At 51.1% G+C, this 12488-nt stretch overlaps 1 protein-coding gene across 4 annotated transcripts in view; it reads left to right on the forward strand.

Annotated features, from left to right (window-relative positions):
- Nucleotides 1–12488, forward strand: part of ZFHX3 (zinc finger homeobox 3) — a 206888-nt gene that overhangs the window by 177119 nt on the left and 17281 nt on the right. For 3 of the 4 annotated variants that reach the window (XM_060788469.2, XM_060788470.2, XM_067471081.1), the window contains 3 exons: nt 8264–8371; nt 11413–11543; nt 11783–11983. In XM_060788469.2, the coding sequence (XP_060644452.2) occupies nt 8264–8371; nt 11413–11543; nt 11783–11983 (440 nt within the window). Of the gene's footprint in view, nt 1–6768; nt 6846–8263; nt 8372–11412; nt 11544–11782; nt 11984–12488 lie in introns of those variants that run through there. The other variant, XM_067471082.1, reaches the window with a different exon arrangement.

Raw genomic sequence — 12488 nt, forward strand, 5'->3', positions numbered from 1 at the left:
GTCTTCTCTCTCTATTTATATATTTTGGATAGATAATATTTAGTGTCATATATATATGGCTGTGCTTTGTATTTTGTCTTCTTGTTTTGGGTTGTAGCATAATGTTAGCAAATCCCGACTGCCAACTCTGTGGGCAGCATAAAGAGCGTCGTTGTGGCCGATGGCTGCAGATTTTTCGTTGTCTGAGAGGCTGCTCTTCTCCGGCTCCTGCCACGGAGGACAGCCAAAGCGGACTCAAAAGACCCTCAAGCCATGTCTGTGTCTGCATGTGCTGGGGATTCATACAGCAGACCGAACTGGACTGGACCAGTTGGTGGTCTTTGGGGGGACTGCCTGCGCCCCTGCCGAGGAGAGAGCGGTGCCTTCCCTTGTGCGAAGGGGCCCAGTTCCCCTCCTCGCCTGGGATGGTCCTGGTGGAGCTGGGGGCCCTTCCCCGGTAAGGCAGTCATGCAGGCATAAATCCAGAAAGTTGCCAAGCGCGGAGCCCTAGTCTTGTGAGCATTAGAAGTGTCCTCTTTGCCAGAAAGGTCGTTCATAACTTGGCTGCACTGCTGATGTACAGTCAGTGATATTGATTGATTAATGTATAAAAAGCACCAAATGCATTTGCTTCTATGAAAGAGAATAAAGTGCAGGCGAGTCTCTCTTTATTTTCACCTCATCCCTTTGTTTGAAGGACGTTCCTCCCCCCCCCCCCCCCGCTTTTTTTGTTTTGCTGGCTTCGTTTAAGGGGGATACAAAAAGCCAGTTTCTGCCAAGTAATGCGTTCACAAAAGAAACATTGATTCACATCAGTGTCGCTTGAGTTACCCTTGCGAAGAAGTGGTTCTTGCATTAACCCTTCTGTTCATCAAAGATGAACTAAGACACACAATTAGCTCTGGCGCTCTTTTCTCATCTCATCTCAGAGCTGGTTGCAGGAGAGGCATCTAATGGTCTGGGAAGGCCTCAGTGTGGGGCAAATCCCCAGTCTCCCCTTCTGAGCTTCCCTTCCAAGGGGCCTCTCTCTTCAGGGGCCTAAATGGGTTGCAGCGTCCCACTTCTTAGGGGTCAGGGCTAGGCTTCTCTGGAGGAAGCGTCCCCATGTGGGGGCATGGCAGGCTCCTGGGGTGTCTGTCATTCTTCTTCTCGGGGCAGGCGTCTCTTTGGCCCTTGACATCCCCACTGGGGTTGTCACTGGCTCCATGCTTTTCAGAGCTGAGCCTGGTCAGCCCAACATCATATTTGAAAAACACCCCCCCCCCTCCACACACACACACACACACACACACAAACATATTCACACACAATCTGCGGATGGTGAGGAGGGGGCGCCTGCTGCGCATGAACCCCTTCCTCCTCCTTTTCTCTTTTGTAGCACAGATTTCTCCTGGCCGAAGCCCCGTGCCTGCCTCTGATGCAGGCGCTTTGCCAGGGTTTTCGTGCCTCTGCCCCACAGACCAAGGGGCAGCAGCAAAAGACACCCCTTTCCATTTATTCTTAAGCACTGTGGCTTTCGGGGAAGCATGCAGCAGCCAACCTGCAGAGGCCCATTTTCCTACCGAAGAGAGGAAAAGGAAGTGCAGGAGAGAAAATGGCTGCCAGTTGCTGGAAGTAGAGGCTGTAGGGATGAGTCAGATCTCCTCATAGCATCACTCTGCATGTACACACACAGATACATGCACATTTTGCTCCATTCATGAAGGCAGTGAGTAGCCTTGTGTTCCTTTGAATATTGTATTGCAAAAAGTAGGGCAGGTGAACCAAGATGGACTGCTGCTTGGGTTGAAAGGGTTTTCTGGTGAGACGGGGGCCAGCCATCCTGCAGGCAGTCCTTCCTGGGCTGAGTTTCCTGCAGCTTAGCAGATCCTTCTTGCGCCTCTCTGGGGCTCTTTTGGGATTGGTGGGGAGGGCAAGCGTCGCTTCCCCTTTCCCCCGAAACAGATCTCCAGAGCAGACACTGTGCCAATGGGCTGCTAAGTGGATACATTAATTCAGTTAATTCTGAACTGCAGAATTTAATGCAGTATTTCTGATAGTGTGTACCATCAGGAATATATAATTCATGGGCTGGTGGTGCTAAGGCACAACATTGCAATGAGGTACACGGGCCATTAAAGTAGAGAAATGCATATGTGTGCTTGCATGTTCACCTCTCTCCCTGTCTCCCCTGAGATATTTGTCTATCTCACAGGGAGGGACAGAGATACTTTTTGTTTTTGCTGTGGGACAAAATATTTTGTGCCAAAGACATTAGGCTCTGTATTCAGAATAAATGAGAGGATAGGTGTTTTACATGTTTCTTTTCTGTGTGGATACTTTATAGCAGTGGTTCCCAACCTTTTATTGACCAAGGACCACTTGACCAGGGACCACTTTGACCAGGGACCACTCTCCAACATTAGTACCAAAATGGTTATTAATCCGTTTTTGGTCAACTTTAGATTCGGTTTGGTTTTTTGGTGTGCTGATTCAGAAAAATGCTTTGTATAGACCACATCAGCTCTAGTTTCTGATATAGAACATGCCGTCCAGTACTTGCCATCTGCTCGCCTACAGAAAACCATATTTAATAATCTAGAGCTGATGTCGTCTATCCAATGCAATATTCTTAACCAGCATCCCAAATAACCCCAGGAACAGGTGTAAAAACGAAGATACCAAGATGCTCCTGCTTCCAGGTGTCACGTGGAAAGGCTCCATTCAGGGGGAGGGAGGAGGAGGAGAAGCAGCAGTCAGGAGGCTTGTTGTCACTTTTTTCGTGGGTAGTCAGCCTCTCCCATCCTGACATCCCCGTTGCCTCAGCACTATAAGAAGGTTTCACGAGACCAGTTGTTCTCGTTGCAATGGTGTAGTAATATTGAGGCCACTGAGCCTACTTTCGTTCTTGGGGACCACGGACCACAGGTTTGAAACCACTGCTTTATAGCAAAGTCACTGTTTCCATCATTCCAAAGTATATTTGCATTTTAAGGAGAGGGCAGGGGTAGAATACGAGATATGAAGATAGTCTGTGTATGTGAGTGTACCCAAGAACCTGATGTTAAGCTGGAATTCCTGATGGTTGGATGGGAGACATGGGGAGGCACAAACCCCTGTTTGGGAAAGATGGCTCTCATCTTTGTGCTGTGACTTTTATGGCAGAGAAAGAAATGCTTGAAGCACTCGGGGCCAAATGCGTAATGCTTTGATTTGGCTTGCTTCTCTTCTTGTGGGATGGACCAAGCCCAGGAGCCATGGTCCTCCCTGCTGCACTATTTTTAACTGATGCTTTGTGTTGCAAAGACAGAGAAAGCATCCCTCTGCCTGCCACTGGATGCAGATGAAGAGCAGGAGGACAAGCTTCCTGAGAGCTCCCTCCTCACTCCTGCCATTTTCTTGGGCCTCTGCTCCTATCAGATGTCTGCATCTGATCTCCTGGGCTGGGCTCCTTCTCACTCTTCTCTCTCCCTGATGATCATTGCTGTATTCAGCTTCAGGGCTGCAAGCGCCACTCACCGCCATGGCCACCAATTTCCACAGGGCCCAGGGTCCACCTGTTCTACACCTCCCTTTCTCTGATGAGTTTCTTCCTGTTGGAGTTTCCAGCACACGTCTCCGGAGGATGTGAAATCCAAGAACCAGATCTCTGAGATTTCAGAATAAAATAAAAGTAAACTCTGCTTGAAAACACTTTAGCAGGAAAGCCAGGCTAATTGTAAATCAATGAGTCTTAAAATGCAGCATTGATCTCCAGTTAGAAGTTTGAAAGGGAAAGCGGTAATTACTGTGCTCCAAAGGTAGCTTTTTCTCTCATAAGTCCTGGGCAGAAAGAAGGCTCATTAAGGGCAGCAATTTGGAAGCTGAGTAATTAGTTTAAAAAGTACTTTTGTGATGTTATTCCCTGACTTGAAATGACTGGAGTCTTCCTGACTTTATAGTGTAGCCCTGTGAAGATTTCTGTTATTAGTGGATTGGCAAGCAGGTGGTCTCTTGACGGTCCATTCCTTTGGAGAGCTGAGCACGGCCTGAGCCTGTGGCCTTTGCTGCTGTCCATATTTCCTCTGGGCCTGTTTCTGTGCTCCATGGAACAAAGGCCTCAGCATCTCATCTCTATTCATGAAGGACCAAGACACACACACACACCCTCCCGCTTTACTCAGCTGTCCATCTGAGCCACTTCTGCAGAGGTAGGCTTTGTGACTCCATGTCAAGGCCCAATCCCACTGTGACCCGCCAACTTATTTCCCTCCTTCCTGTTTAAGACAGGAGACAGAGCAGACGGCAACTGCCACCCCGACCCCCTGATCTCCTCTTGGGAGACCATGTGCATGTGGGGCAGTGGCCAGTTGGGGCCCAGAGCAGCATGGGAGCAACCTCTCCCTCTGGTTGAGTGCTTCCCTGAAAGAGGCAGGAGACAAGTGACAAGCCCAAGGGGCAGACACCTGTCAAAGAATTTTAATGCCCACCCAGGAGGCAAAGCAGTTAAGTTTCAAAAGAAGAATCACCTTCAGAGTCCAGTCACCCTGGATGGGGTTTGGAATGAATCCCAGCCAGGTAGGCAGGCGGGTGGAGGCTTCTGCTTTCTCCTACATTTCTCGACATGGTGCCTACATAAGTGAAATGTATAATTACCTCCAACAGCCTGGAGGAGCCACATGATGCTGAAGGTGTATGACCCACAGAAAGGGGTGACCGGCAGCTCCTGTGGAGAATAAGTCTTATGTGGTTGCCATTCCTGGGGGTGCCCGGATTGGTGTGTTGTCTGTAGGGTGGTCCAGGGGCCCTGTGGGAACCCACTCAAGAAGACGAAGGAACCCTTCAGAGAAATGCTCTGGCTCTCAGCTCCCACCATCTAACAAGCAGAACAGCGAATGGCAGCCGCTGGGCAGGAATTGATTACATTAATTGGTATGCCAATAAGAGAGCTTGTTACATCTGCCATTGGTTAGGCCAGCTAACAAGTCCTGCTGATCAATGAAACCAATAAAGATTCCATCCATTAATGAGCAACATGGTAATTAATGTTACCCGTAAACCAATTAGCCCGCGTAGCCAGTGTGCTGGTGAGCACCATGAACGGCATCCGGGGTTCCCTGTGGGGGGGGGGGGGGCGCACTGACCGAAAGGGGCTCGCCTTGCACCGCCAGCAAGAAGCGCGAGGGCCAGCAGTCTGGGAGGGCAGCAGGTGCAACTGGGAGCCCTGTGGTGGGCCTCCATTCATTCACAGTCCTGCTCCACATGGCAGTAGGCCCTTCCAGTTCTTCCAGGAAGCACCAGAGCAATTTTATCCTGCATCTGCCCTGTATCAAGGAGGAACATGTTTTGTCAAAATATGAGGGGGAGTCCACTTAAAATTGTGGGCTGGGATCTGGAAATGGCCCTGTTGGGTGCCATTGCTTTCTTTTGCCCTTGGGAAGCAAGAGCTCCTCCAGAGCACGCACACACACATGCTGAAAAGGAAAGAGAATCATGGGAGCCCAGTGGAATGGCCTCTGGGAGCAAGAGGGAGAGGACTACAGCGAAGAGAAGAAGGCCGGGGAGCATGGAACTGTCGCTGGGAGAGAATGTGCAGAAATCAGCAGCTTCACCTCCAAACACCAAGGCTGATAACTTCATTGCGGCATTTCCTTTGCATTGTTAGGTATTGACCCTGGGAGACCCCTTGTGGGTTCCCTAATTGAAAATTAATACTAGATCAATGCTGTGAGCAATTTGCATATTGATCATAAACAACTTTGAAGGCACCAAGTGTGTATCGGATCAATAGGGCTCTCTGCTGGATGCAGCGGAAGTGCTTCCCATCATCTTGGTTCTGCGCACAGCGCCCCTGAGGTCCTCAAAACAGAGGAAGAGGAAGAAGAGGAGGAAAGGCCCCTGGGAGGCTGAATTATGCCAATAGGGCTGTTATTCGAAAGGCGGCAGGGAGTAGATGCTAGACCTCACTCGGGGTTCCTGCCCCTTTGGCTTGCAAGCAAAGATGGCCTTTGCACTTCCCTCTTGTCGGCTTTGGCCCTAATCAAGTAGGTCCAAATCTGTCCAGCTTTACACTTCATCTGTTTAGTTTTGTTTGTCATGGTTTAATATGCTTTTAACCAGTTCCAGTTCTTATTGTTGATCTTAACTTGTTTTCAATTATTGAAGCTCGGGGCCTTCGGCTCACTCTCAAGGGTGTGCTAACCACAGAGGGCCACTGGTACCACCATATTTCCAAGGGGCTGCAGTGGTTGCTGGTGTCTGTCCCTGCTGACAAGAGGCTTCCTGCTCCCAGCTGTATTTTTACCATTGAATGTGTGCCATTTGGGTGAAGGGAGCAAAGGAAGTGGGAGTCTAGGTTGCCCATCTCTCTACTAAAGTGTGTTCGTGAATGTGTGTTTATGTGAGTGTTTCCAGGAGAGCTGTGTTGAACCCATGTGTGGCTATTTGGGAGGAGAGGGGCAAATAGTGTGCAGGAAATCATTTGGGAAGAAGGTGGACATAAAGCTGTTAATATTGCAATGTGCTGATGAAAATCAATGATGTTGTGACCTCATAGAGTTGTGAAAGGAATGACCTTATCCGTCCCCAGGTTGCAGAGAGTGAGTCCCTGTGGATTTTGGACACAGAAAAGGGGGAGTAAAGGGGACGCAATGGGGTGGCTGGAATGGAAAGCATGGCAAGAAAAAAGTGAGAAGGGGACACTGCTTTCTTCTTTTGGAGAAATCCAGTGGAGCTTCTCACTGACACTGGGCTCAGGTGAGAGGAAAGGATGGAGGGGTTGGATTTCAAAGAGAGAATCCTGTCCATTTGTCTCTATATAGAAAGAAGGCGAAGAAGCCTTGGAGAGATATGCCCCAGTTCTTGCTGGGTGAAGAACATGGGCTTCAGGCCTGGCAGCCTCCATCCAGGTTGGTGCTTCCTGGGAACAGAGGCAGCCATGGTCTGTGCTTCTTAGCCTCTGCCTCCCATGCCTGCCCTTCTTTCTGCATGAGAGGGGGCAGGCAGTGGGGCTTTTCTGGAGGTGCCTGAGTGGGCCCTTTTGGACTTCTTGTCCCAGTGCTCCAGTCCTGTTTCCTTTGCCTCTCTCCCAGGGCTGCAGCCAGCCTGTAACAGCTGTGCTGCCCCCTAAAAAAGGTGTCCCTCAGGCTTGGGAAGAGGGTGCCGGGGTCACCACAGGGGTAGATCTAGCCAGCCGTGGGGCCCTGTGTTTCAGAGAAGCAGCCTGTGTACAATTAAAACTTGTTTCTGGTAAACCCCATTCCAGGAAGATGAGCTTTTAACAAAAGGCTTTTGACAGCTGCAGGGTATTTCAATTTTTTTAAATGCCGAATGAAAAATCAATACATTTTTCTGGGTTATACATATTCAGAACAGGCTGGATATTTCCATTATAATGGGAAATGGGTGTCTGTGCCCATCTCGCCTGTCAGAGCTGCGCCATCGCATTTTCCAAGCCACTGCTAAATGTTTCAAACCTGATTTGATTGTGGTTCATGACAGCTAATGTTTCTCCACTCTTGAGTCGGCTGCAGTGGGGTGGAGGGGGGGTGGCGTTATGGGAAGGAGACATGCTCCCCGTCCCTCTCTTCTTGCCCTTTCCTCCCCCATCTCCCCTAGACCTACAGGGAAGGATTTGCTCCAGGGCTGTCCTCTTGCTCAAGGCGAAGGGGGCTGCAATATCTGGTGGCTTGGGGGCGAGGCCGTGAAGGACTCAGAGGATAGCTTGATTGCCTGTCAGTTTTCCAGGTGCGGGGCATTGCTCCTGAGCCCAGGCTAAGCAGGAAGGAGCTGGCCCCACAGTTGACTTCACCTGGGAAACAGAGTGTTGAGGCTCTCCTTGGCCAAGGACAGTATTCTGCGAATAATTCCCAAGGCTTCCTGTCCCAGCCACAGATTAATTCCAGTGGATTCAGGGATTTCCCATTCTGTTTTCCCAAGAGCATTCCCTGCTTGTATTTTGAGTGTTTCCTTACAGTGCTTCCCCTCTCTGTGCCAGTTGTCCTTGCTCTCCCCCATTTCCCAGCAGCAACTCCTTTATGCCTGAGAATGAGATTTTCATTTCGGACTGTTTGTGGGGAATGGGCTTGACTGAACATTCCCACTGCTTCTGGCCCAAGGCCTGGCTCCTTCTTCCAGATGCTGCTGCTGCCACCCTCCCCTCTTCTGTGGACCTCCAGCCATGTGGGGTCTCCTTCTGGCACTGGCCTAGGACCAGGCTTTGGAGAAGCAAAGAGTGCCTCCACTGGGAGGATTCCTGGAAGGGAGGGGAGTCGCTAAAGAGGGCATGAGTCCCTCCTGCCTTGACCTTTGCCTCCTCCCCTTTCAGAGGAGTTCAGTGAAGATGCCGAAGGACCTGGAGAGACCGCCATGGACCCAGAAGAGCCTGCAAAAGACCCCGAAAGCACAACAGACCAGGACCAGGTCAAATGGACGGGTGAGTGAGGCAGGAGGTCACTCGGCCATGTTTTTTAAAGCCAACTTGATGCAGGAGCCTTGCCTGTGTTTGGCCGCACTGGACCTACTCCTGATCTTCACCGTCAGGCAGGCGAGCCACTCCTGAAGCCGTGGTCCTTGCAGAGCAGCCCAGGGAGTCTTTCAGTGCTCCCCATTTTCTGAGCTTCCCCAGGCCCCCCTCGCACTGCAATCAGTGCAGCAGAGCATCTGTAATTTGCACCCGTGGCAGACTGCTATTAAGGGAGGTATTAATGGGCTGCCAAGGGCTGGGAAATGGTTGCGGAAAAGTGTGTTTATGGCGTGCAGAGCTGGCAGGCATGATTGCAATTGGGTTTGACATGTTTAACATAAATGGCTCCTGCACAGCTCTTGCCCCTTTATGAATAATTCCTACAGGCCTGCTGTAGCTCTAATTACAGAAATGGGAAAGCGGGGGTCAGCACACCCCTGGCCAAAGTAGACCCATCCCATCGTGACTGCCTTCCTGCCGCATTCTCTGCTTCCCATTCTGCCAGGCCAGAACTGGATGGAAAACTGTATTGGAAAACTGGGCTAGAAGTAGAATTCTAGCAGAGAGCTAGAAAGGGCCCACCAAAAGCCTGGCAAGGCCCTGTATTCTACTGGCTGGCAGTACATGGACATTGCACCCCTTTCCCACGTGCTGTCAGCCCCCTTTGATGAGCAGAAGAGCCACCCATGTCAACAGGCCACCCCTGAGAAGCTGGGGATGGGCTTTCTGGAGTGAGCTGTGCTGTGAATTTCTGGGGCCGGTGGCGAGTTGGTTTACGGAATGCAGAGAAACGAGACCCCCAGCTTACGGAAAGCAACATGAATTAATAATAATTTAATTGGCTTCTCCATTATGCTGCTAGGTAGTGAATGGGAGTTTAGACGAAGGGGCTGTCAGTGGGGCTTGAGTTCAATGAAGCTGATGGCTTGGGAGGGGAGCGTTCTTAGGCCAGGTAGATCCTACACCCCCCCCCCCCCCCCCCAATTCTGTTCTTCTGGAAGCTATAGTGTTCTCTTCTGCCCTCTTCCTGAAGATGGAAGTTAAATATACCTTAGTAAGGCAATGCTACTTGCCACTTTGGTATTCTTTCTCTCTGTGTCTGTTTGGTCCGCCAGCCCTTCAGACCCTTTTTGGCTTCTGACCTTGATGCCAGAGCCAAAGCAGGTGGCTTCCACTTTAGGAACAAAGTGGATCAAATACTTCTCCAACAAATTTTTGGGGTATGGGTTCCCTGTGGTGTGGCTCCATCCATGTCGCATGTGGTTGACTCCCCACCCTTTGCATAGCCATGTCCCATCTTGCCCTACCTGGTCTTCTTCCTCTTGGTTAGTTCCTGATCTGTGGGTTTTCATTTGGCTTTTGCTTCTGAGGTTTTGCCCTGCGCGTCTCCCTCATCTCACTTCCAACTGGGCACTCCCATCGCTTTCCACACTTTCTGCTGGTGAGGACCTGCTTTGAGGGGCACAAAAGTACTGACAAATCCACCCCTTCCACATTTCCTTCTGCCTTTAACCCTCTCTGTTCCTACAAGGGACGCTTCTGCAGAGCAGCCATTGCCTACACATGTTTGGGGAGCCCTCTGTGCCTCTTAACACATGGCCATCTCTTTCCACTCAAGAATCCTCCTCCCCCTTGAGGGCCATTACTAGTATTTTTAATTAGGATGTTGATGAAGAATGGGGTAAAATGCCAGCAGAATGGTTGAGGCACACTAGCAGCTGGCTGCACATCGAAACAGGCAAACAAATGAATGGGTGATGGCCCCTCCTGGGCGTTGCTCACATGCTGGGCTAATCTCTATGGCCTCTTTTGTGATTTCTGACAAACTTCGCTCTCTGAACCTCCTTTGCATCTTTGGGGGGGGGGGGGAGTGGAGATGGGAGGGGGGGAGCCAGAGAGGAGGAGGAGGAGGAGCGTTAAACCGCCTAGTTAATCGGCAGCCAATCCATCATGTTAAATATCCAGCTGTCATATATTACCTTTCAAGTGAAAATGAATAACTCCCATTAAGGGCGAAATGGGTTTGAAGTCGATTCGAGACAGATTAAAGTACTGTTCTGAATGTGTACATTTGTGGGGGCTGTGCGTAATAGGCTTGTCCTTGTAGTTTTTAAATAATAGATGCCCTGCAAATTTATGTACTCCAGGGGGCATGGTTCAAGGGTCATGGAGTGGGCATTCTGGGAAGAGGGTCCACTTCCTGGAACAGGCTCTGCCTTATTCAGCCGTGTTTGGGTGCCTGTGGGTTGGAGTGGCCATTCCGGCCAAGCGCTTGTGTGTCTGAAAGAAATGGAGAGAAGGGAGTACACATGCGCTTGTCTCCTGGCATCACCCATAACCTTTAATATCCCCTTATATCTTTGAATTGCAACAGGAGCCTTGATTTGGGGGGGGGGGGGGTAAGAAGATGGTGCTAACAAGGCTTTCACACAGAGAGCAGAGGGGGTCCGCCATGTTCTTCCATTTTTTGGCCTGGGATTCCTTCCATTTGGACCTGTTCCCCACCTGAGTCCCTTCTCCAAAATGATCCCAGAAGCACCGGTGAGAATCAGGCCTGGAATGTGTTGGGGGCTGCTTTGGTTGTACCTGTAGGGCAGCCCCAAGAGTTGAGGTACACTGTCAGCTGGTGTTTGTCTCATCCCTTTGAGAAGCACTGCTCTTTGCAGTGTGTCAGGGGACACTGGAGTGTTTTCTTGCTGCTGGTGCGCTCCAGAGGCAAGACAGCTACCCCCACACGTCTGGTCATCTTTGCACCCACTTTCTGTGGCTTCTACACAGCTTTCCCTTCTTGGAGTGCCCTCCTCTTCGCTCAGTCATGACCTAACCATGATGTTATATACCAATCAGGTGTGGCATTTCTGAGAGGACGCCAAGCTAGTTTAGAGGGCTCAGCAGAGCTCTAGGTGTGAACAGGAGTGAGCCTGTGAATGCCATCATTCTGCACAAGCCCCTCCAGGTCCAGTGAGTTTCCAGTCCACATTCCCATCATTGTCTTTCTGCTCTTTCTGCAGTACAAGCTGTCCAGGCTGAGAAGGAGCTGACAGAGGCCCCAGCATCGTCCAAGCGCATTCTGCCTCCACGAAGCTCAGAGTCCCCTGTTACCAAATGGCCCAGAACATCAGACGAGACCAAGCTGGAACAGGTGAGAGAGTCCCTGGGGTAACTATGTGCTGTTCCCCCCAAAAAGTGACAGTGCATGCCCCCCGCTTTACCAAATGTCATGGGGAGCAGCATTGTTGAAGCCGCCTGTAGGTTGATGGGGAGCTTCCTGCAATTGGGGTCAGGCCGGGGGGGGGGGCTCGGGGGGCTGGAGGAAGGACCCCCTCCCTCCATTGACCACCGGCGAGCCTCACAGCCTAGCTCCTCCCCCTTTCCTTCCAGGTGTACCAGTGCCCCTACTGCAAGTACTGCAACACCGACGTGAACCGGCTGCGGGTGCACGCCATGACGCAGCACTCCGTCCAGCCCATGCTCCGATGCCCACTCTGCCAGGACATGCTCAGCAACAAAATCCACCTGCAGCTGCACCTCACTCACCTGCACAGCGTGTCCCCAGACTGTGTGGAGAAGCTAATTTTAACGGTGAGAGCCCAGGCAACACCCAGTTGCAAGGGCCCTTTGTCCGGGTTCCTTTGCCCCTGCCATGGGGGAGTGCAGGTCCTTGGACCTACCTTGCCTTCTAGAAGCCGCAGGTGGTAGAAAGGAGGGAGCCTGAGCAAGTATGCTGGGCCTCCCACCTTGTGGGTCAGGCAGCCACCCTCCATCCCATTGCTGCCTCTGGCCAGCCATAAGCCAGTTCCGGTAGGTATGTGGGGAAAGTGTTTGCTACATCCTTCAGGGTAGTCTACTTGCCCTCAGATGCCAGTGAAAGGTGCTCCCCTTGGAAAGGAAGGCAGAGGCTGGCAGCAGGGTGTCTCTGCCCCAGCTGGGGTGCTTTCCACTGGGAACGGCAGGGAGGGAAGGAGGGAGGCCATCCAAGCCATGTTTAATGGGACTCTGGTACCTCATTGCTGAGGATGCTTCTGCTGCTCCCTCCTTTCCTCTTTTCACCAGGAGCCGGAATCCCTGGGCAGGTACTGTTGGGTTT

The sequence above is a fragment of the Anolis sagrei genome, chromosome 8 (assembly GCF_037176765.1).
Source record: "Anolis sagrei isolate rAnoSag1 chromosome 8, rAnoSag1.mat, whole genome shotgun sequence".
Taxonomy (NCBI): Eukaryota; Metazoa; Chordata; class Lepidosauria; order Squamata; family Dactyloidae; genus Anolis; species Anolis sagrei.